Source organism: Chelmon rostratus, chromosome 6 (genome assembly GCF_017976325.1).
Source record: "Chelmon rostratus isolate fCheRos1 chromosome 6, fCheRos1.pri, whole genome shotgun sequence".
Classification (NCBI taxonomy): Eukaryota; Metazoa; Chordata; class Actinopteri; order Chaetodontiformes; family Chaetodontidae; genus Chelmon; species Chelmon rostratus.
In genome coordinates, this window is record NC_055663.1 from 24,519,210 (window position 1) to 24,540,271 (window position 21,062).

General features: G+C 41.0%; 1 protein-coding gene across 1 annotated transcript; it reads right to left on the reverse strand.

Moving 5' to 3' along the window:
• Nucleotides 1-4,654: 4,654 nt before the first annotated feature.
• On the reverse strand, nucleotides 4,655-6,232 carry c6h11orf96 (chromosome 6 C11orf96 homolog). The gene has a single exon (XM_041939567.1). The coding sequence runs from the start codon at nucleotides 6,037-6,039 to the stop codon at nucleotides 5,470-5,472; it is 570 nt and encodes a 189-aa protein (XP_041795501.1). The 5' UTR covers nucleotides 6,040-6,232; the 3' UTR covers nucleotides 4,655-5,469.
• Between the last annotated feature and the right edge of the window lie 14,830 nt (nucleotides 6,233-21,062).

Consider the following 21,062-nt stretch of genomic DNA (forward strand, 5'->3'; position numbering starts at 1 on the left):
CAGAGCAACATTTGGCTTTGATATGGAGGTCTGGGTCTTCTCACTGGGTTTTCGATGTTCCCTCAGTTTCAAGCAAAGCAAGATATACGGAGTGTGTCCGCAGACCAGAAAATGCTTATAGCCTAAAGGTGTCCTCTGTGTGTCCTCCAGTTAGATCTCCATGTTGGTCTCACTGCTGCTGGACCCACGACTCTGTAGAAGTCGGTGTCAGTAAAGAGGAATCCCAGTCCTGCAGAACTCGTATGAACCTTGCAAGTTTAAATGAAGAACTAAATTCACAACATTGTATATGATAACATACATAGTAGTGATAGGTAGCATATGACTGTCTTCATTAAAAGAGAGAAAGAGAAGGGAAACAACTATGACCAAAATACTTGAAACAAGCAGTATATCTTGGACCCAGCTCTCCGTTTTTAAGATAATCTGTCAAATGGACAGGTAAGTGTAGAATCTCTCTCCGCCTCCCCAGGGCCAGACGGCAAACCAGAAAAAGAAAGATTTAAGGAAATAGAACACTGGGAGAGGAGGTATGTGGGTCACCTTCTGTTTTGCATCCATAATCATCTCTTTTCTGCAGCACCAGGGGGAGATGAAGAGCTTAGAAAAGCTTTGAAATAGAGAGCGAGAGATCAAAGAGGCATGCTGAATGTTCTAGACTCTGCTTTTCTGTGTCCCACCAGACACCTCCCAAGTCATGAGACCAGGATGTAGGTCAGGGATGCTGTTCAGAACATGCTGCTGCTAAGACTAAATACTTGCATGCACATACAGATGCACAAATAATGTGTGCATACATGTGCACGTGTACAAACACACACACAGAGAAGTGTACGTATGGGCTCTTAGCGTTAGTTATCTTGAGGTCAGTGGAGTGAGAGATGATCATAGCAAATATTGCCTGGGGAGTCATACAAAAACAAGGACAGTCAAAATAAAGAGACAAATTTGGACAAGTTTGGTTGACATTATCCCAGTCATAATGTTTTCATGATGTTTTCACAGAATTATTGATCCAGAGTGACAGGTCTTAATAACTATTGGATAGAATGGCATGAAATTTAGTATCCTTCTGAATACTGATGACCTTAGTGAAGTCCAATACTTCAGTTTGTAACATTTAAAACCAATGATGAATTCCTTATCATAACACTAGCATATGTTCATAACTTTGTGTTAAATGCATGCTTGTTTTTCACACTAAAATGACCTGATCATTCAACCAATCAATGCTCAACACTTTTGTTAATGCTAGGAATTGATTTCTTCATTTTTCAACCAACCACTATTTTTGGTTTCTCTTTCGACTTTTAGTTTTAGTTGGTAGAGGGTTTGGCACCAAACCCTCTACCAACTTTGACACCAACCAGGCACATGGCCATCATACAGCCATTGCTATAAACGTCAATTGATTCATCAAAACGCAGTTAGGCAGTGTGGATATGAGTTCTGAGACAGAAACCACACAAACACACAACAGCCAGCAGCCTGCTTTCCATAATGTTCTTCAGGCGGTGGGTGGAATCATTGAGCAGATGCTTTCAACTTGGCAGAGGGGACCCAATGCAAATATCGAACCAAATATCATTCATGGTGACCTGTGTTTGAGTGCACATCTGTAGAATAGTCTTGCCAAGCTGTAATGAAAGTCTTCTTTACGTCTGTGACGTAGGACCCTCTTTATTCAGAGCAATCTTGAAAACCTTTTCTGTTTCTCCTGACCCTAAAAATAAATCCGCCCTCTGTGCAGACTGGTCTCCTGCTCTTGTTTGTAGTCCAAACAAGGCAGAGAACTGTGTTGTTTTGGGGACATTTTGTAATAATGTGCTTTCCAAATGAAAAGTTTGGATAAGTACAGTATGGGCAGACACAATGACACCTAGATTATCATAACAAAACGAAATGAGCGAGTTACTTTTTGATAATTGACAGACTAATCAGGATATCCTTTTCACTGAAAAGCAAGCAGCACATACAGAGTTTGTTTTATGCTACGTGACGTTTTTACACGCATCAGTCGTCTCTATCTCTAAGTTTATCAGAATGCTCTGTGATTCATAACAAAAGACAATTCTGCACATGATGTTTTAACCTTAAACAAAGTGTGACATGGTAATCCATCTTGCTGAGGTATTGTAGCGTCTACATGTCTGTTGTTACGTCACAAAAGCTATAATTTCCTCTTTCACATGTTACACGTCAAACAGTTTAACTGCCTGACTCATTGTCAGGTACTGAGAAACGAGATCACAGACTCAGACTGTGAAACCAAATAGAAAGGAAGCATCACCATACATTAGATTTGGTGGGGAGAAGTGGAGGCATGAACTCAGATCAGTCTGTCACCTCAGCACATGATGAGAAATATGCTTCTCTTATCTCCATCTCTGTCTGCTGCTCAAAACTGTCCCACACTCCTTTGGCAAAATCTCAGTGACGCAAATGCTTCAAGAGTTGCACTGTCACACATGAAAACAGGCCGTAATTCTCCTGTGGATGTGGTTAGTGGAAGTATGACAGCTCTACAGGCACTCAACAAACAATGACTAATGTGTGTGTTTTTGTGAGAGATGAGGAAAGAGGTATGGAGACCTTTCATGTGCTACCAGCTGGTCTTTGTCCATCCTCCCCATTGGCTGGGAGGCAGGAGGCGACCGTTGCTAATAGAAGGGCAGTTGTGCTCTGTTTCATATCAGATGCAGCACACGGGTCAGGGTTGTCACAGCCTGTAAGTTCATGATGACATGCTTTTCTTTCTGCTGCAAATGTTGTTTCTTTTGCATAAAAATATGAGAACTGTGTGCAGACATCAAAATGTGTAATAGGTGAAGGAACGGATGGCAATATTCTGTACCGGAAGACTCAAACCAAGACTGAACTGATACAAACAAGCACCACCTGTGTAATCTGATATCGTATTCCTCAATGCCATAGACTTTCATTGTTGTCCAAAAACGATTTAAACACAAACATGAGCTACATATTCCTTCCTTTCTTCCTTTCCTTTTTTTTTCCAGCCATAAATACTCACTACAGCATTGAATATGTGTTATAACCCTGGCTCCAAAAAACTTGGGACACTGAAATTTGCTAATCCTTGCTGCCATATACTCAATTGGAAACAGTACAAGGACAATACATATAATGTATATAAACTCGTTAACTTCATATGCTTATTCTGAATTTGATGCCAGCAGCATGTTTCAAACAAGTTGGGACAGGAGCAACAAAAGTTGTGGAACACTCCTAAAACACCTGTTTGGATCATTCCACAGGTAAACAGGCTGATTGGTAACAGGTGATAGTATCATGATTGGGTATGAAAGGAGCATCCTGGAAAAGCTCAGTGGTTCACAGTGAGGATGGAGCGAGGTTTGTGAACACATGATTGTATAAAGGATGTTACTACGTGGGCTCAGGAACATTTTGTAAATCCATGGACGGTAAACACAGTTTGTTTGCAAGTTCTGCTTTATTTATGTTTTACACAGCGTCCAAACTTTTTTGGAATTGGGGTTGTAATCCCTCATTGTGAGTCACGTTTGCTAATAACTACAGTGCCCAGCTGAGAATAGTTAACCTTTTAAAACAAAGGAACTCTATATTTGCAAATCATTTTTTGAGTCCTACAGTGTGTCCTCAGTGGGAACCAATGGGCTTGGGGCTGAGGATCACAGACAGAGAAAGGAAGTCAGAAAGTAGAGCAAGACAGACTAACGTATTGTTGGTTTTGGTATTTTTGGATATGTTGAAAATTAGAAAAATATAAAGTAACACCAGTCTTATGTTCCCCTCTCACTGCCATCTCTTTCTGTCTCACCAACACTGATCTGGAGTCTGTGTCCCTCTGTGATTACATCTCCTCACGGCACACGCATCATAGCCCAGCGCTTAAGCCATTCTCCGGAGAGAACGTCTCTCATCTTCCAGCTTTACTTAATCAAGAGTCTATTTTTAGTCAAACCACAAGCAACCCTAGCAGGTTCTCAACTAAAGCCCATGCAGCAATTGTCTCAGTCTGCTGACCCGCGCTCGGATGGAAGTCATGCATCACGTTTCACTTGTCACGGAGTGGATTAGGAGAGTAGGGTTATTAGCAACAGCAGGGATGGATGCAGTGGATCTCTGTGGGGCTCTGGAGGGCACTTCTCTCAGCAGACTGGTGGTTGCTGTGGCTGAGTTTGCTGATGACAACCTGACATTACTGGAAGTGCGTCACCAGCCAAGCAAGCATGCCGTAGACGCAGCGCCAGTATTGAGTGTTTACATGTGGGTCTGACATCAGTTTACCTTAACAAAAACAATGGAGATGGACAGCCAGTAAAGTCTACACATCACTTCCCAGGATCTTGTAACTTCCTTCTTTGTGTATTCCTGATTTTGTCATAAACTTTTCTGATTTTGTATTTTATCTCCTCACTCATCATGTCTCTGTCCCTTAATGGTCAGTAATTTTTTCTCAGATCAATTGTCTTAGTGCTGCGACTTATTGACCTTTGCACGTCTTGTCCTGTTGGCTAAGTGTCAATAATGTTGGATCACAGTGTCAGCTCAGATGATGTCATGGATGAAACACAACTCATTGCTGACTAATAGTATTTTGTTTAAACAATTGCACTTCCTAAATGAAACAAAAATAGAAAATGATTCAAAGTACTTGAAAATATTTATTAAAGTACATAGAACAAACATTGTAACATATATGTATAAAGTAAAACAAATATACAGTATAAAGGTTATGATTTTCTTTGAAAGTCAAGGTGACTTTAGAAGAGCAATACAACACATCTACAACTCCATTGGTTATGAACAAAATAAGAGAATAAATAAAGGCATTTTTTTGCTCAGAAATTGAAGCAAGAGCAGAGATTTCATTCACTGTGAAGCTGGAAAACAAGAGCTTGAACTCCTGACAAAGCTTTGTAACAGTACTCTACTTCTTCAGTGACGGCCAGGTCACTTTTGATGCTCAGTACATTGCTTAGTCAAAGTATGTACAGCGTGGTAGGTCACAACAACATCTTTCAGCAGTCTTTTCTATGGTGACTGGTCAAGTAGAAAAATCTGGATTGAAACAAAAATACCTATACAACTTTAAAGTGGAAAAATATCACCATCTTCCATCATTACTCATAGACATCTACAGTAGAAAAGGAATACATTTGAAGAGTGGTGTGTTCAACACTGCGTCATCTGCTACTTTTACACTTATCGTATCTATACAGCAGTATAACCAGCCTGTGGCACTGGTAGAGATCTTTACAGATATGCATCAAGTGCATCCTCGAGCTATATACTGTATGTTGATATGTTAGTATATATTAAATGCAGACTTTTGTATAACAGCAGCAGCTTACACACACACAGGCAGGCTGGCAAACATGCCAGTTTGGTTCAGTTCAGTTGGCCTCCTTTCGAAGCGGCGTCAAGGAGAAGTGCGGAACATGTGTGCCAGGTGTGTCCCACCACTCATTGGGTGGAGTCGGAGTCACTGGAGTCCAGGCTGGCCTGTGTGGGTGTGGGGGTGCAGCTGTGATGGGCAGCTGGCGGGCAGTGGAGGGTCTGCGTGCTCCGCCGCAGGTTCTCCAGGGACTGCAGGAAGGAACGACGGGCCCGCTCCTCCTCCAGGGGTGAGGAACCCTCTTCCTCTACCTCTGCGATCTCAGCAAAGGTGACGGGCTGCGTCTTGAAGCGAGCCTCGCGCGATCGGCGGGAGCGGCTCTTGCCCCTTGCTGGGCCCTTGGGGACAGGCAGCTGCTGGGGGAACTCCTCCATAGCTGAGGCCATAAGGTGGGCCGGCAGGACGTGGAAGCCGGAGGCCTCCATAACCATCTGACGCACAGCAGCCATTGGTCGAACAGAAGCCCAAATGGGTACAAAATTAACTCTAGGTGAAATCAAATGTAGCACCAGGAGCCAACACAGCTGGAATAAGACAGCTGCTGTCTGTGCACGTCTCCGTCTGTAACTGGTCTTTCTGGTGCCTTGTCCTATTTGAAGCGAAGTCTCTGTCTCAGGAGCAGCAAAGCAAGAGTTCATCCAAAGTCAAGCCACACAAACACTCCTCAAACCTCCAAGTCCAGGCACACTGGAGATTAGTCTTAAAGAAACAAGCTCTGGTCAGCCTCTGCTCTTCACTCCTCGGTGTGAGTGCTTCTGTTTCAGCCGCTGCTGCCTGATGTCTCCTTCCTCTCTGGCTGTTTCTCGTTTTTTGTGTGTGTGTGAATCTCAACCTGCTGAGGCTAATGCCACTGACAGCTCCAGCACCCTCTTTTATAGCTGCTCACTACCCACTCGGTGTCTCCCTCTCTCTCTCTCTCCCTACTCCCTGTGTTTGCCAGGTCCCTCCCACGCCCCTCCTTCCCTCTCTTCCGGCCTTCAGAGCAGTCAGTCAGTCACCCCACCAAAATAAACACATGAGGAGAGAATATCTGTGTGTGAGTATGTTCTTGGGTGTGGGGGCTTTGATTTGTATGTGTGTGGGGGGTTAGAGACAGACGGAGAGAGAGGCAGCAGAGACAAAAACGGAGTTGTAAAATGGAGTGACACGTTCAGAGTCGGGCAGAACAGACATCAGAGAAGAGAATTAGAGCAGGGAGAACAGCCGACTAAACCAAAGTCAAGGTGGACTCAAAGCTATTACACGTTTAACTGCAAAATACAGGACAGGGTCCTTGGGACATGCAGAGGTTAGACGCGGCTCTGCAAAAATAACTACTTTTGTGAAGTTTATAATGTGATAATCAGAGAGGTGTTGATTCACCTCTGTCGCAATTTTGATGTCTGCAGGTTGCCTTGTTTTTGTATTGCACCAAATTCAATATATTATCCTAACTTATGCACCACATTCATTACTGCAGAGTCAGAACAGTTTTCCTGAAGTTTGACGGTCTGAGTGACAAACAACACCAAGCGAGGGAAGGTAAAATCTAGTATCAAGTCAAAAAAGGCTTGGCTTTATTGTTTAACATTAATGTTCTTTTGGACTCTTTTTTACCATTACTGACCGACTGAAGCCAGAAAACAAAATTTTAATTTGCTGGCCACAGCCACTGTTGCAGCTCAAAACAAACAAGCTATTTTAAATATTGCACCAACCAATTACTTTGTCAGGATCAAATATTTTGGTTATTTGCCAAAGCACCTATGGTCTAGTTGGAAAGAGCCACGGCAAATAGTGGATTTTCTCTTGCATGCACTAAAAGATGCAAATTTTGTTCGCTCAACTAAAACCTGTGGTTCCCCCCTGAACTCACCTTTATGTGCATCTGGAGGGAAACATGGCAGGTAGCTCTGCTTACAATGTCATTATTGTATATATGTAAACATGCCTGCAAAAGAGACAAACAACGTCAGGAAGTTATTACACTCCCTGTGTTGGTACAACCACACCATCTCTTACCTTGTGTATGCACAGTGTGGCAGCCACACATATGCCAACAATAAGCTGAATGGGTAAGACAAAGCAACCTGGACTGGATGTCTTTGGACTGTGGGAAGAAAGTGGAGCACCCTGAGGAAACCCATACACACACAGAGATACCATGCAACAAAAGGTCCAACTCTATTAATCATTACCACTTTAATTAGTATAATTCATGTAAACAAAGGCAATCATCTAATAGCACTGTGACCTATTAGATGTCAGATGTGAATTTCTTCATGGCACAGAATAATATGAGGAAAATGTCCTTCCAGCATAACTGAATCTAAAGCTTTCAGAGTTTTCTGGCAGCTGAGGTTGGACAGCATTCCCATGAGACATTTGTCATCCATCAGATTCACGGACAACCACAAACCACCCAGGCTGCAATCTTATGGAACTGTGTTTCTGTACCAAATGAAGTCTATTAATAAATCATGTTTACTCGCACTTTTTTGATAGGCTGGGTTGTGATGTTTTCTCACACTGAAGTCCTAATGAATACAAGAAATAAACAGTGACAAGCGCATGAACGATGCCATGGAGGGAGAGGCATTCAGGATTTGACTGAAACCCACTAGGGATTATAAAGGTGATAAACCATTTCTTTGTGGCGCTCAAGACATTACAATTTATTTTGCAATGACATACTGATGTCACATTGCAGCATCTTAAAGTGTGTAGGAGAACCTGCAGTGGCTGAGAAACTTGTGAGAGAAGTGAAAGGTGTGCTCTAGAGCCATGGTTTGCTTTGTCCGTTCTGGGCTACTAGTGAACTGTGAGGAAGAGGATCCTAACAAAAGATAAGATAAGATAAGATAAGATAAGATAAGATAAGATAAGATTAATTAATCCCCAGCCGGGGAAATTCAGAAATAGAGAAATACAAAATAAAAGCTGACTATATGTATATGTACATTTTATAAAAAGGGCTATATAATGATTCTTCTTTCAAGACGATTATACACTAATGAGAACATAATTATTAATATTATATTTCATTTCTGCTTTGTCTTGTCATGGAATCAAACCTACATATTCTCTAAAAGCACAAGTTCATCAAGTTCAAATTCAGAACAACAACAATAAGTTTTTTTTTCCCCAAAACAATTTTAACCTTGGTTGTATTGTTCTGAATAATGATTTCAAATAATTTTCAGCTTTGATGCAGCATATAATGTGTAAGAAATGCACACTTGTTGAAAAGCTTGATCATTGCAGAATACAGTCAGTTTTGGTAAATCATCAATGTGTAATATGTGGAGGGCAAAAATAGGAGGGCTGCTAACTGAACATATGAAATGAATGAGTGGAGTGCATGTAAATGAGCTTTTTAGATGTTTGCAGATTAGGAAACAGGATTGCAGGTCATAGACAGTCACACAGGATGATCGCCCTTATATGTATTCAAAGTCGACAAGGAAACAGACACACTGACACCAGAGACTCGTCAGCAGCAGCATCATCCAAGTCAACATGCCACGTCATGTTAACTGCTCCGACTAATTTTATCAGTGTCACTGCTAACTGCGGCATGTCAGGGTCGAAGCATGGCTGAGTGGGTTTCAGTCACACTGCAGCTGACAGCGAGTGTGGATTTCTGCTCTCACATGTGACACAGGTCAGATGATTTCTGACGGGTGACACCAATCTGTGTACGGCCACATTTTCTCAATTCTGATCTGAATCACTGATTTCTGACACAAAATGCCCACCTGAGACATTCAACCCGAACGTGACTTTAATTTGACTGTTTGAGATCTTCACTGCTGCTCAAAATAAGCCCGTCTTATTTCTGCACCTCAGAAAAACAGATGTGGTGTCTTTCGTTGTTATTACTACGTTTAATCTACGTTCAGTCACTCTGCAGTCTCACGACGGAGATGGTTGTTGCGGGTCACAGCTATCGCTCTCACATACAGTTATGTCATGGGCGACATCGAGGGCTGACGCACATAGTGGGTGTGATACTTCACTACTGGTGAGATACAGTATATTAGTGTACATTTTGCTTTGATGTACTTATGTGATCATTTGTGTGACTCTCTCGATCTCGGTGCTCACTGATCGCGCTGTCTTCAGTTCTAACTGTCACCATGGTATTAATTTAGGATGTTGTTGTAAGCTTAAGTGTGGTAAATGAAGTCAAGAGACAGTCAAGTGTTGAAGCATAAATTAACTTTCCAGAGTTGTAAAATCCTGCGTGATAGCATTATAAACCTCTGTAGAGTGTTTTTGATTAGACGTCAAACTCATGGATCCATTTGTCAAACTGGACATCATCGTCTCGCTAATACCTAAATCAACATGCCCCCACCTATGCAGCCTAATTTTTTAATGAACGTGAGGCTGTTTGTGGTCTAAATGTCAATGTTTATGAGTTCATATTGATAATAGAGTTGTGTCCTAAAAAAAACTCTAGTATAGGCATTGCATTTGACACTTGAAAGCAAAAGGCCAGCTCAGAAAATAAATTCAACGTAGAAACTGACAAAAATTATAATTATGGAAATTGATGAAAGCGTTTACGGTATTGCTTAAAGATCAAATTCAGGCGGATGCAATTATCTATATATCAGGGCAATAAACACAATTTTTCTCATGTGCATAGTGTGTGTAGCTTCATGAAATTTACTTTTCAAATGCAGATACACGGAAGCAGGGTGTTAGATAAGTCAGTGGTATCATAAGCCATTATTGCAGTCAATATCACATCAGTGGGCAAGGCAACATGTAAACAAAAAAACAGGAACTCAGGGGCAAACCCGAGTGCTATCCAAAGTTACTAATATTAACTTCTGCAATCACCAACAGTAGCATCACCACACTCTGTACGATCACTCACACTGAGGTGAGAACTTTTTTGCATTTCTTGGGTTGACCTCATGGGCTTTCCTTTGCTGTGGCTGCAGAGTTTTCAGGAGTGACGTTATGGTCTAAAACCGCTCCCCTGTTTTGTCATGCATTCCTCGGATGACACCTCACGAGGGTTAGACTGACACCAGGTCATCCCGTTTCTTGTCTCACACACACACACACTCGCAAGCACACACATTCAGCAGGGTTGTAAGTCGTGGATGTGAACCTGCAAATACCCCCTTGCTCTATTTTGAGTAGATCTAAGGTCACCCACGATCAAGCCAGCAGCTGCCAGTCAAGTGACATCACATGACATTTTTGATTCCTTCTTAAGCATGCATGTAAAATGTGGCGAGTGGGAGTCCACGCACACATCTATGTGCTGGCCTAATTTTTCATTTCATATCGTCACCCATTTGATTAAGCAAATGTGTTTTGCGACAAGGTTGCAGGGAATGAGGAAGTGTAGGAAGTGAAGGAGTGTATTGAGCAGGAAGTTAGTAGGCCAAGAGCTGTGTGTGCCCTTGGGGATGCCTTGTTTTCCTAAAAGACTCTGCCAAGGCTGCATGTGCTGCACACAAGGACAACGTTTGGCAAAAACAATCCCCGGAAAAACAGCTGGACCGCACTCATTTTTCAACCAGGTTGTTGAAAATTTCATTTGAAGTGATGATGTGAAAGAAAAACAACTGTCCTTCAGTCTATGTTAGAATATTATCTCTCATTATCTCATATAGCTAGATGGCTCTTAAAAACTGATGATAAAAAAACGAACAGCTGCGTACCCTTTGATCTAATAAAACAATTACAACCTTGAGAATATGTGTTTTTATCTTTTTATTTTCTAATTATTCTGTCAAGTTTGCATTTGTAGAACAATTAGGAAATCCTACTATCCTGTTTCTGGTGCCAGTGTTGACTCATTATATAAAATTGCTGGATGGAAATTAAGTTTTTTGATGTTGGAGCTGATCATAATGCATCAATACTGTCATCAGGCGGAATTAAAAAAAAAACTTTCAGTATAAACTTGCTCAAAAGAAAAATAGCTGTTCAGTTTATTTTGGTTTTTATTTTTCTAGTTCATACAATATACAGCGGTAAAAACACAGCTACACAGATAATCCTGGGTGCCGTATTGCTCCATCCCATCCTGTATCCTGTATTCAACAGCTGATGGCATTTCGAGGAGAATACTTCCTGCAGGGAGCATAGGCAGACGCAGCTGAGAAATAATCCCCTCCAATCCGCTGCTTGATCACTAACACCACCCTCGACCCGCCTCGAACACACACACACGCCTTTTAAAGATGGCTTGAAACACAGTCACACACACACAATGTATATGTATGTAACTGGATGCTACACTTGAACATTTTCTCTGTACATGTCTCTGTTTTTGACTTTAAAGCTCCTCTTTAAAGAGGGTTCTTGCCATGATGAACCCACAGAGAATTATTACCCTGCTCTGCAGCTTTTTCCACAGGCTTTTAGCCTCTTTTAACTTATTGTTTTTACTGCACGTTACAGTACGGTTCAGTCTCACTGCTCTGATAAACCAATGGAGAAAACTGCCAAATGAAAACCAAACCAAACGAGTTTCACTCAATACAGACAGTGTATTGGAAAATATATCCTAGTTTTGAAAACCACAAAAGTTATGTCACTAATATAAATTAAATCCTTTGAAACATGTAGTTTAAAAATGCTGCAGTTACAGCACTGCCTTTTAAAGGTGCTCACAACAGCATATTCCAAACTGGATATGAGCCAGTATCACTGAAACGGTGTGTATATAAAAATAACAGCCCTGGTTATGAAACATGTTCCGAAACAAGGACATCGAATATAAAAGGAATCAGATGGAGTTATTGTAATTAACAAGCGGGCTCGACTTTCACTAGATTCCACTTCATTGGTGTGTAAGTGTGTTTGTACCGTGTGTGTGTGTGTGGCAGGTAGAGTTACAGGGCGAAATGTCAGGGATTAGTTTAGGGGCTAACAATATAAGTGACATAGACACGTTGATAGACATGTACGATAAGGATTCAGCTATATAGCTTGTCTCAATATAGAATACATTTAATTGTCATGACTTAAAGTGCATTGCGAGCATCACTGCATGTTAATTAGTGCCGCTTACTCAGGTGTCACTGATCGAATGCACTAAACCACATGCAAAATAAGACAGACAACAAAACGGGAGAAGCACTAAACTGCGGAAATTAGTCAGATTAAGGGAGGCATCATTCACATCTAAGACACTTTCAAAAAGTTAGAAATCAAGCAGAATACAATAATTTGCAGACAGTGTGCGACAGATGTTACAGTAGATGTCCTGAAGTAGAAGAAGAATGAAAATGAGGTCTGGACCTGACACAAATAGCACCTGTAGTAACAAAAGGAAACCTGGTGCCCTGGTGTTTTGCATGCTGTATTATTTAGCAACGCTAGCTGCAGGGTCAGATTATCGGTCAGATGCAATACCATACAAAGGATGTGGTGAAAGACTTTTTTAGGTACAGTAATAATTATAACACAATAATAAAACAATATGCAACATCAACTAGATGCAGTGAGACCATTTAAATGTACTGAAAGCCGCAAGACCAGTGTCGTGCTAGTTTACATACATACAAAGAAAAAAATCTGAGCCACCTTTACACACTCATCTAAAAAGTAGTATATGTATACAGTGTGTATACAGTATATTGACCTAAATTCCACCAAGTACATGTGGAAGAAGAAAATGGAAAAAAAAAAGAAAGAGAGAAAGAAATCTATCATCCAGGTCCACATGGTCAAGAGGTGAAGTACACGCCACAGGCAACATTCCCGGACCGGCAAATCACCCTCTACCCACTGAGGCGGGACGCCCCTGTTACCATAGCGACCTAAATGTCAGGGGGGCTGCAGAGAGGAGGGGAGCCAAAGTTGGTAAGTCACACAACAACAACTCAGGTGCTGTTTGTCTTCTCGCCCTCTTAAAGAACTATGAGTTCAATACCATAATACCATACATGTATGTAACTTGCAGTCACAATTGCCAGGCTTGATACCAAAGTGCCCATACAGACACCAAACCTAATATTTGTTCACCGACTGTATCTGGCAACACACACACAGAAGTACAGGGTGGACGGATAAACTGTTTGTCGTGACACATGATGTGTCATGACATGTCATGATACAGTGACGCCAACAGTAAAGTGTTTTAAAACGTTGTATTTTACTTGATTTTATGGATTCTAAGTAATCCATTTTTACCTAGATTTTTATTTTATACTATGATATGATGCTTTATCCTTATTTTTAATTTAATCCTTATTCTACCTCATTTGTACCGAGATTGTAATATCTTAATGTGTGGTTTTATGCCTTGTCTATATTTTTTATTTTCATCCTTATGATCCTTATCATAAAGTGGGTTTTACTTTCTAACTTATTCTACATTCACTTTTCATCTGTTTTTATGTCCATTCTGTCTTTTCTATGTAAAGCTCTCACTTGGTGCATGTGATTTATTTGTTGTAAAGCACTTTGAGCTGCAATTCCTGTATGAAAGGTGCAAAACAAATAACGTTTATTATTATCATCATTATTATTATTCCATGCATTGCTAGCCTTGGGAGCTTTTAACTTCACAGCAATGCAGCGATTTTGATTGCATAACATCTGAAAATGTATTGATAAAAATATATTATTAATCAATTCAGATTTATTTGTTGCAGCACTACTATTTGAATCGCTTCACATTGAAGATGCATCTCTCATATTGTTTCCACAGTCTGGATGCAAAGTTATATGCTACTGACTAACTGTAACACTGAAACTGCCAATACCAGTGTTGGCAGGGCGATATTGACCAGTTTGATTCTGTTTCACTGATGTGTGACAAAATAATCTTAGATCGAACACTGCCTTGAGGAATTGCTTCAAGAAAACCTCAATTGCTTGAAGTATTTTGTCACCTACAGCACAGGTAACGTTATCCAAAGCAGCATAATGTGCCTGTCATCGGCTAATCATCATTAGCTGGCTAACTTGGTTAGTATTAGCTTGCTGACTAAAAAACAAAATTACCCACACATTTCATATATTATATATATTTACGCAACTATGTTCAGTGCAGTGATGACTAACGTCACTAACATTCGCTGGTGTACTTTTATAAGGGAGGAAGCTTTAGTTCTGTATGAAAATACATGAGACAGCAGTAGAGGCAATATTGGTATAAATCAATAAACATATCATCCTCTGGGAACAGGCCTGGTTCCCCCACCCTCCCTCCCTGGAGACTCAGTCAGTAAGACACCATAGGGACAACATGGTTATTAATAGACTGAGACTTGGAGACTGGGAAGCATTCCCATGCAGAACACCGCGTCTGTTTACCCAGCATGGCCACATGAATCCACAGATGAATTATGTCTCACTAACAAAACAGAAATTATTATTTTGGCTTTTGCTTTTTGTTTTCAGTTCAGGAATAATCTAAATTACTACATTTAAGTCAGTACACAAGACCTGAAGAGTTGCAGGTTGTGCCAGACAGGTACGGTATCTAGTCTCTGTCACATGGTGTTTCCATATTATTGATTTGAACTGCTGTCTGTTATAACGTGGGGTTACACTTTGCATCTTTTTCAACTCATAACACATGAATGGACAGATGGAGTGCGACCATCCAGATCAGAACCCAAGCTTTGTCAGGGACACACAGGCGATGAAGGGGTAAAGTTTCCATTCATCTCTGCAACCCGGGGGTTTAATTCCCGGTAGCTGCACGTCTGTCTTTGCCAGGCATTCCAACAAAAACATTTCCCTTGTTCTCAGGTGGGAAGCCAATTTGAGTTCCTGTCCTTGACACTGCACTCCTGACATCTACAACTGTTGTAAGGGAAACATAAGTCAATAAGACAATGTACTTACAGCGTAACTGTGGCCAATGATTCGTTGCGAGGAAGCTGCTCTTAAAGGACCCACAAATGTGACCTTCTGGTCACAGGATTGTCTCTTGAAATACTCACCCTGTATACAGCAATCATTGCACAACTAAAATGCACGCCTCCTGAATCCGTTTGTGAAGCGTTACCACGCCGGTGGTGCATTACAGTCGGTTGTTATGTCCTCACGACGCCACTAATGATGCGTCTGTTGGTGTGAGATCAGTGCCAGCCGCTAAAACTCACACAGGAAAGACGCGTGTTCACAGGGCATGTGGCAGATATCGGAAGCAGTCACAGAGATCCATTAAGACCAACTGATGTCATGTTTTCCACTATACTAGAATTAGAACAAGGCATTAAAATGAAAATATGAAAGATTGATTCATGAAATACTGCTTTTAACCAAAACAAGGAAGGGGCTTTAACTTACAAAGATTATTGTAAAGCTTATTAAAGACTGCGATGCATCTTAAGTCCAGCAGTGGATCTCAAGTAAATACATTCAAGGAGAAAGACACAAGCCTATTTATCTCCCTCAGAGGTCGACCAGGGGGACGCAGCTGCGATATGACCCGACCAACAAGACAACTTGACCAAGCCGGGTAAGTAGAAAAGGTGACAGACGACAGGGATGGAGAGGTGAAGATGAAGAGGCTAATAGGGGAAGGAGAGGAAGGAGGAGAGGAGGAGGCACAGTAAGGGAGGGTGAACTGAAGACTGAAGTCGTGAAGCCCAAGGGAGGGGAGCTGGGGGGATCGGTCAGTGAATCGGTCAGCTTGTTCCCAGAGCAGCTTCCCAGCAGATCACAGCATGACTTCAGACTGCATTTACGGCTACATTAAAACACACACTCACTCACTCACTCACACACACACGCATTAATAGATATAAATACAGACAAAAACACAAAATATATCACACTTTATAGAAGATCCAAATCAATTTAGGTTTTCAATAGCGAACTACAACCTCCACTGCAGCGAAGTTACTGACCTGCAAACATCCTGCCTGCACACACAGATGGTCATGGACTGTTCTCTTCTGAACGGAAACTCTGCAATTCACCTCGTTGACAACGTGTTTAACTTCAAGCCCGACCTGGAAAGACATGAGTTGCATGAAATATACAAGTACAATTTATTGCTGTTCAAACACCTGCAGCTTTCCCATTATACAAACAAGACTCAGTTAGGGGAAATCATTGTCCAATCATTGCTAGTTGTTTCTCTTATTGAGCTGTGATATGTGGCATCATCTATCCTCTAACGAAACAAACACAGACTATGAAAAAATGTTGCTTACGGAAGCAAATGTTGACAATGAGGTCTCAAATCTTGGTTGCGATCATTGATTCATGTAATTTCCGTCCTTCCCTGCGATATTTTACGATCCTTTTTTTACTGCAACAGGCTATAATCAAGAAACTTTAAATGATATTAAAGATACGTGTGATACCTTGGCACAATAATGGCACCCTGGACAAGTCGGAAACATTGACCTTATCGTTTGTGTTCACAGCTTGCTGCTTCTTTAGTGGCTCAGTGAGGCTGTACTTAGGCGTGTTAGGTGTTGCTTTGAGCTAAATGCAATTCAGTATGCTAACATGTTCAACAGAACATGCAGATGTTTAGCAGGTAATGTTTAGCATGTTCACCATCTTAGTTCAGCGTGTTAGCACGGGTACTAATTCGCACATTTGCGAATAAGTACTGAACACAAAGTAGAGCTAATGCTGATGGGAATGTCATGATTTTGCAGGTATTTAGTGATTAACTCACTTATTGGACAAATAAAACTTATGACCTGGTGATGGCGCTAGAGGAAGCATTAAGGGATCATTGAAGTTGTTACAAATCATCCTGAGGAAGATGTTAATATCTGTACCAAATTTCATGCCAATTCTTTCAATACATTTCGCTAAAAAACTAGAATTTCCTCATGGTGGCACGAGACGAAAAGTCAGGGGATCACCACAATCATTAGGATACATCCTCTGGAAACTACGAATGTCTGTAAAAAATTCATCTTGAGCCGTGATGCTAGCATGGCTGATAGAAATGTCCATTGATCAAATGGAAGCTCTGATATTTTACAATCAAAAAGTGATCATATGGCTCTTTTAAGTGACAGCTAAGAAAAAAACTGAAACTTGCTTCAACATATTTTACTACTTCAACAGCTCAGAGGCTGATTAATCCATATATTCAGCATATTGGGACTGTGCCATATTCAAAAATAGGCTTAACATGCTCAAGCAGCTGGCACATAAACTAAGATTCATTATGCAAGTCACTTTGTCACTTAATTATGACATTATGTAACCCTGTTGCATGTGAACTTCATACATGTGGTTATATATTCCCTATAGGATTAATGTCAACATCCTTATGGATCAAGACATAATGCCACGCAACCTATCTAAAGCTCTGTAATAAAACACGGCCCAGTAGTTTACGGCTCATTGCCTCCCAGTGTGAGGCTGCAGCGACTGGAGGCTGGAAATCATGTGGCCACAGTAAACAGCATGGACAGGAGCATTGCTGGACTGAGGCCTAATTGGGTGTGGCTCCAGTGGCTAAAGAGAGTTAGCAGCAACCGCAGCTCTGATGCAGCTCCCATGACTCCAAATGTTTCCCGCTCCTGACAACAGGTGTCGGGATCCGGAACGAGAAAACAGTGGCTAACACAGGAATGCCGGGCAGCTTGTCCGCTAGCTACTGTGTCACATGGAAAGTTCATTTTCAGGCAGAGTGGAACACATCAAAGATAACAAGGCAGAACTGGGAAGGAGCTACAGGAAGACACGTCACACTACTTCTGAATGTGTAGTGGGAATAAAGATGGGCAGAATAAACATTTAAATCAGTCATAATGTATGTGAGCATTTTGCAGCTGTAATTTGATAATTAGCTTAAAATACAAAATTATTTGTAGCTCAAAATACAATTTTAGGAAGGTGCCGGCTCTCACATATAGTTGTTGAACTATGGAGTCAGATCAAGCATTAATGAGTGCACCAGACGGATTCGCAAATGTATTTTGGAATTTTTACTAACGTTACTCTCTCCACATGAATATTTTTCAATGCACAAAAAAATAATTATTGTTGTAAGTTAAAACACATCCACGTTTAAAAAAAATAAGGCTCATAAATGTATTTTTGATGCATGCACAACAATTTCTTGTTTTACATTGGTGTATTAAAAATAAAAAAATAAATATATTAAGGAGTATTTGTAATTTTTATCAAAACAAACTTGGACGTTGTTACGTTTATATACAGACTGTTGAAACTAAATTTACAAACTGTTTGTAATGTTGCTCATTCACAAATGCATTTTTTTTCCAACCAGGAATTATCTGTAGCCAATCAGATGGCCTTCCATTTCAGCAGAGGGACACTGGAGAGTTGATATGTCTCTGTGCTTTGTTGACAGAAAATAAACAATCCAATCAGTGCTGCAGGGGTACAGTAGAATATTTAACTTATCTTATTTTACAAATTTAACCACCTGTAGATGTTTTGTCCTGTTTGGACTATAATTATCATGGTTATGAATTTGAACAGTTCCCAGAATAATTTGTAGTTGAGCAGGTGCAAGATTTGCAACAGTGCATTTCCAAAACAGACTGGCACCAATGTTTTAAATACAAGGCACTATCCCAAAGCTAAATCAAACATTCAGCCCAGACCTACCGTGTTCAGTGGTGTGATGTTCTCTTCCTGTACAAAATGTCCCAATCTGTGCCTCTGGAGGCCCAACATCAAGGAGCCAGTAAAAGCCGGGCACAGCATGTGGCGCATTTCTCACCTGCACTGCACCAACAAAAGGCCTAGGACCTATTACACAACCAGCTGCGCTCACTGTGGGTCTTCCTCATTAACGCACTCCCTTCACCCACACACAGAGGGTCTTGCAAGGAGAGAGGGTGACTGGTGAACCTATTACACAGTATGACTTCCCAAATCCTTTTGTATATACACAAAAATACATCCTGCAGTCTACTCTGCAGCCACGTGTTGCCTGAGCTGCACAGTAGAAATGGACTGTGACGAGAAAAGACAATACTTGTCAGGTTTATGATTCTTATTTTCCAACATATACAGAGTTTGGGGAAAAAGGTTATGCTGGCATGAAAGGCAAGAGTCAAATGGGGCACAGTGACTCCTAAAGTAATGGAAAGACACATGGAAAATTGAGTTAAGCAAAGGCTGCAGTGAGTTTACAGTGTCTTGTCAGTGTCAAGTGATGTTTAGTTTGAACTGAACACCATGGCGGCATCAACTTATAGAGTAACCATAAATACTGTTTTTGGAGTTTGCAACTCTTACTGTATATGTCATCACTTTATGGTACTTTCAACTATCTATCCTGGTTGCAGTGTGTAGTGTTCATTGCAACAGTAATTATTTTCCTAAGCTAAGATAGCTGATCAACAAATACACCTCTGAACCACCTTCTTGGCCATCACTGAAGGTGGAGACTGTCGCAGCTGTCCATGCCAGTCACAAGTAAGAAATACGCTTCGGGTCATGCAAGTGAAACGAGAACCGTTACGCAGCCGGTGTCAACGTTACAGCAAGAATGTGGATGTAACCGTGGTTCTATGAATTTGGGAGTGACAGCCATGCGTGCGTCTGGGTTTGAATACATTTTGTAAATTCGTGAGGGGGTTGTGATCAAGCTATGTCAGGGTGTTAGCTTGCTCTTTAATGACAGACTGAAAGGTGGTTTTTGACCCAAAAATAAGATGACGCTCCTGAACCTTTTCAAATGTAATATCCAGTTAAAACCTTTGTTTCAGATTAGGGCAGCTACAGTACATTAAAATCAATCTATGCTTAACTGAGAGGAGTGATACTTTATTCTGCGACAAGCTGATTATATCATCATGGATTCATCTTCAGTCTTTAAAAACATTTGACTTTCTTTGCTCTTGTAAAGCTTTTGGTGCCAGTCTTGGCTGTTAAAACTCCCATGAACGCTGACTTTATCGGAATTTCGTGACAGTTTGTTCCAGCCAGCTCTTCTCTTCTGAGGGACAGTAATACTTATCTGTTACACGAAGCTTCAATATCGGAATAATTTTCCTATTTCCCAGCAGTCCTGAAGGAACAATTGAGTCCGGCCCATTTGAGTATTTACCGCAAGATCGTTTTTCTCTAAAGAATCCTCAGATTGCAGCAATCCCTCTGACAAAAACAACTATTCATAGCCCACATAGAGGGTGTTTGGTATGATTGGACTTGCACCAGCAAGCTGATGTTACATGGCTAGTGAGCTAATGTCTAAATATAATAACATATCACCAGGAATCACCCGCAGGAATGGGCTCAGTGTCTTGACACTTGACTAAATCTGCAACAAAACTGTTATTAGTCTGTGTGTTTCAGTCATGCCTACTGGGACTTCACTTAAAGCTACAACTGGATACTTTCTCAAGATGCTTGATAAATTATCTTTACTGAATTTCAGCTAATGCTTCAAATGACCCATGACATCATGCATGAGGCTTTTAAGGAAGGGTGTGTGTGTGTGTGTGTGTGTGTGTGGTAGGGCTTGGTGAGTGAGTGCAAACATTTCAAAAAGAGTAGAAATCAAATAAAATCATTTTGCTGGCATATTAGTTAATCCTTACACTGTCTGTGAAATTATTTGCTGTAGTTATCCCAGAAGATGAGAAGACGGAGTGTCTGTGGACAGTGACGCTTTATATTTCCTATTGATCCTGTGTAATGTCTGCCAACCTGATCTTCACTCTTTGCCTTGTCTATATGTTAGTCTGTTCCTGCAACCTCATCACACCTTTGGGTATAATCACAACAATGG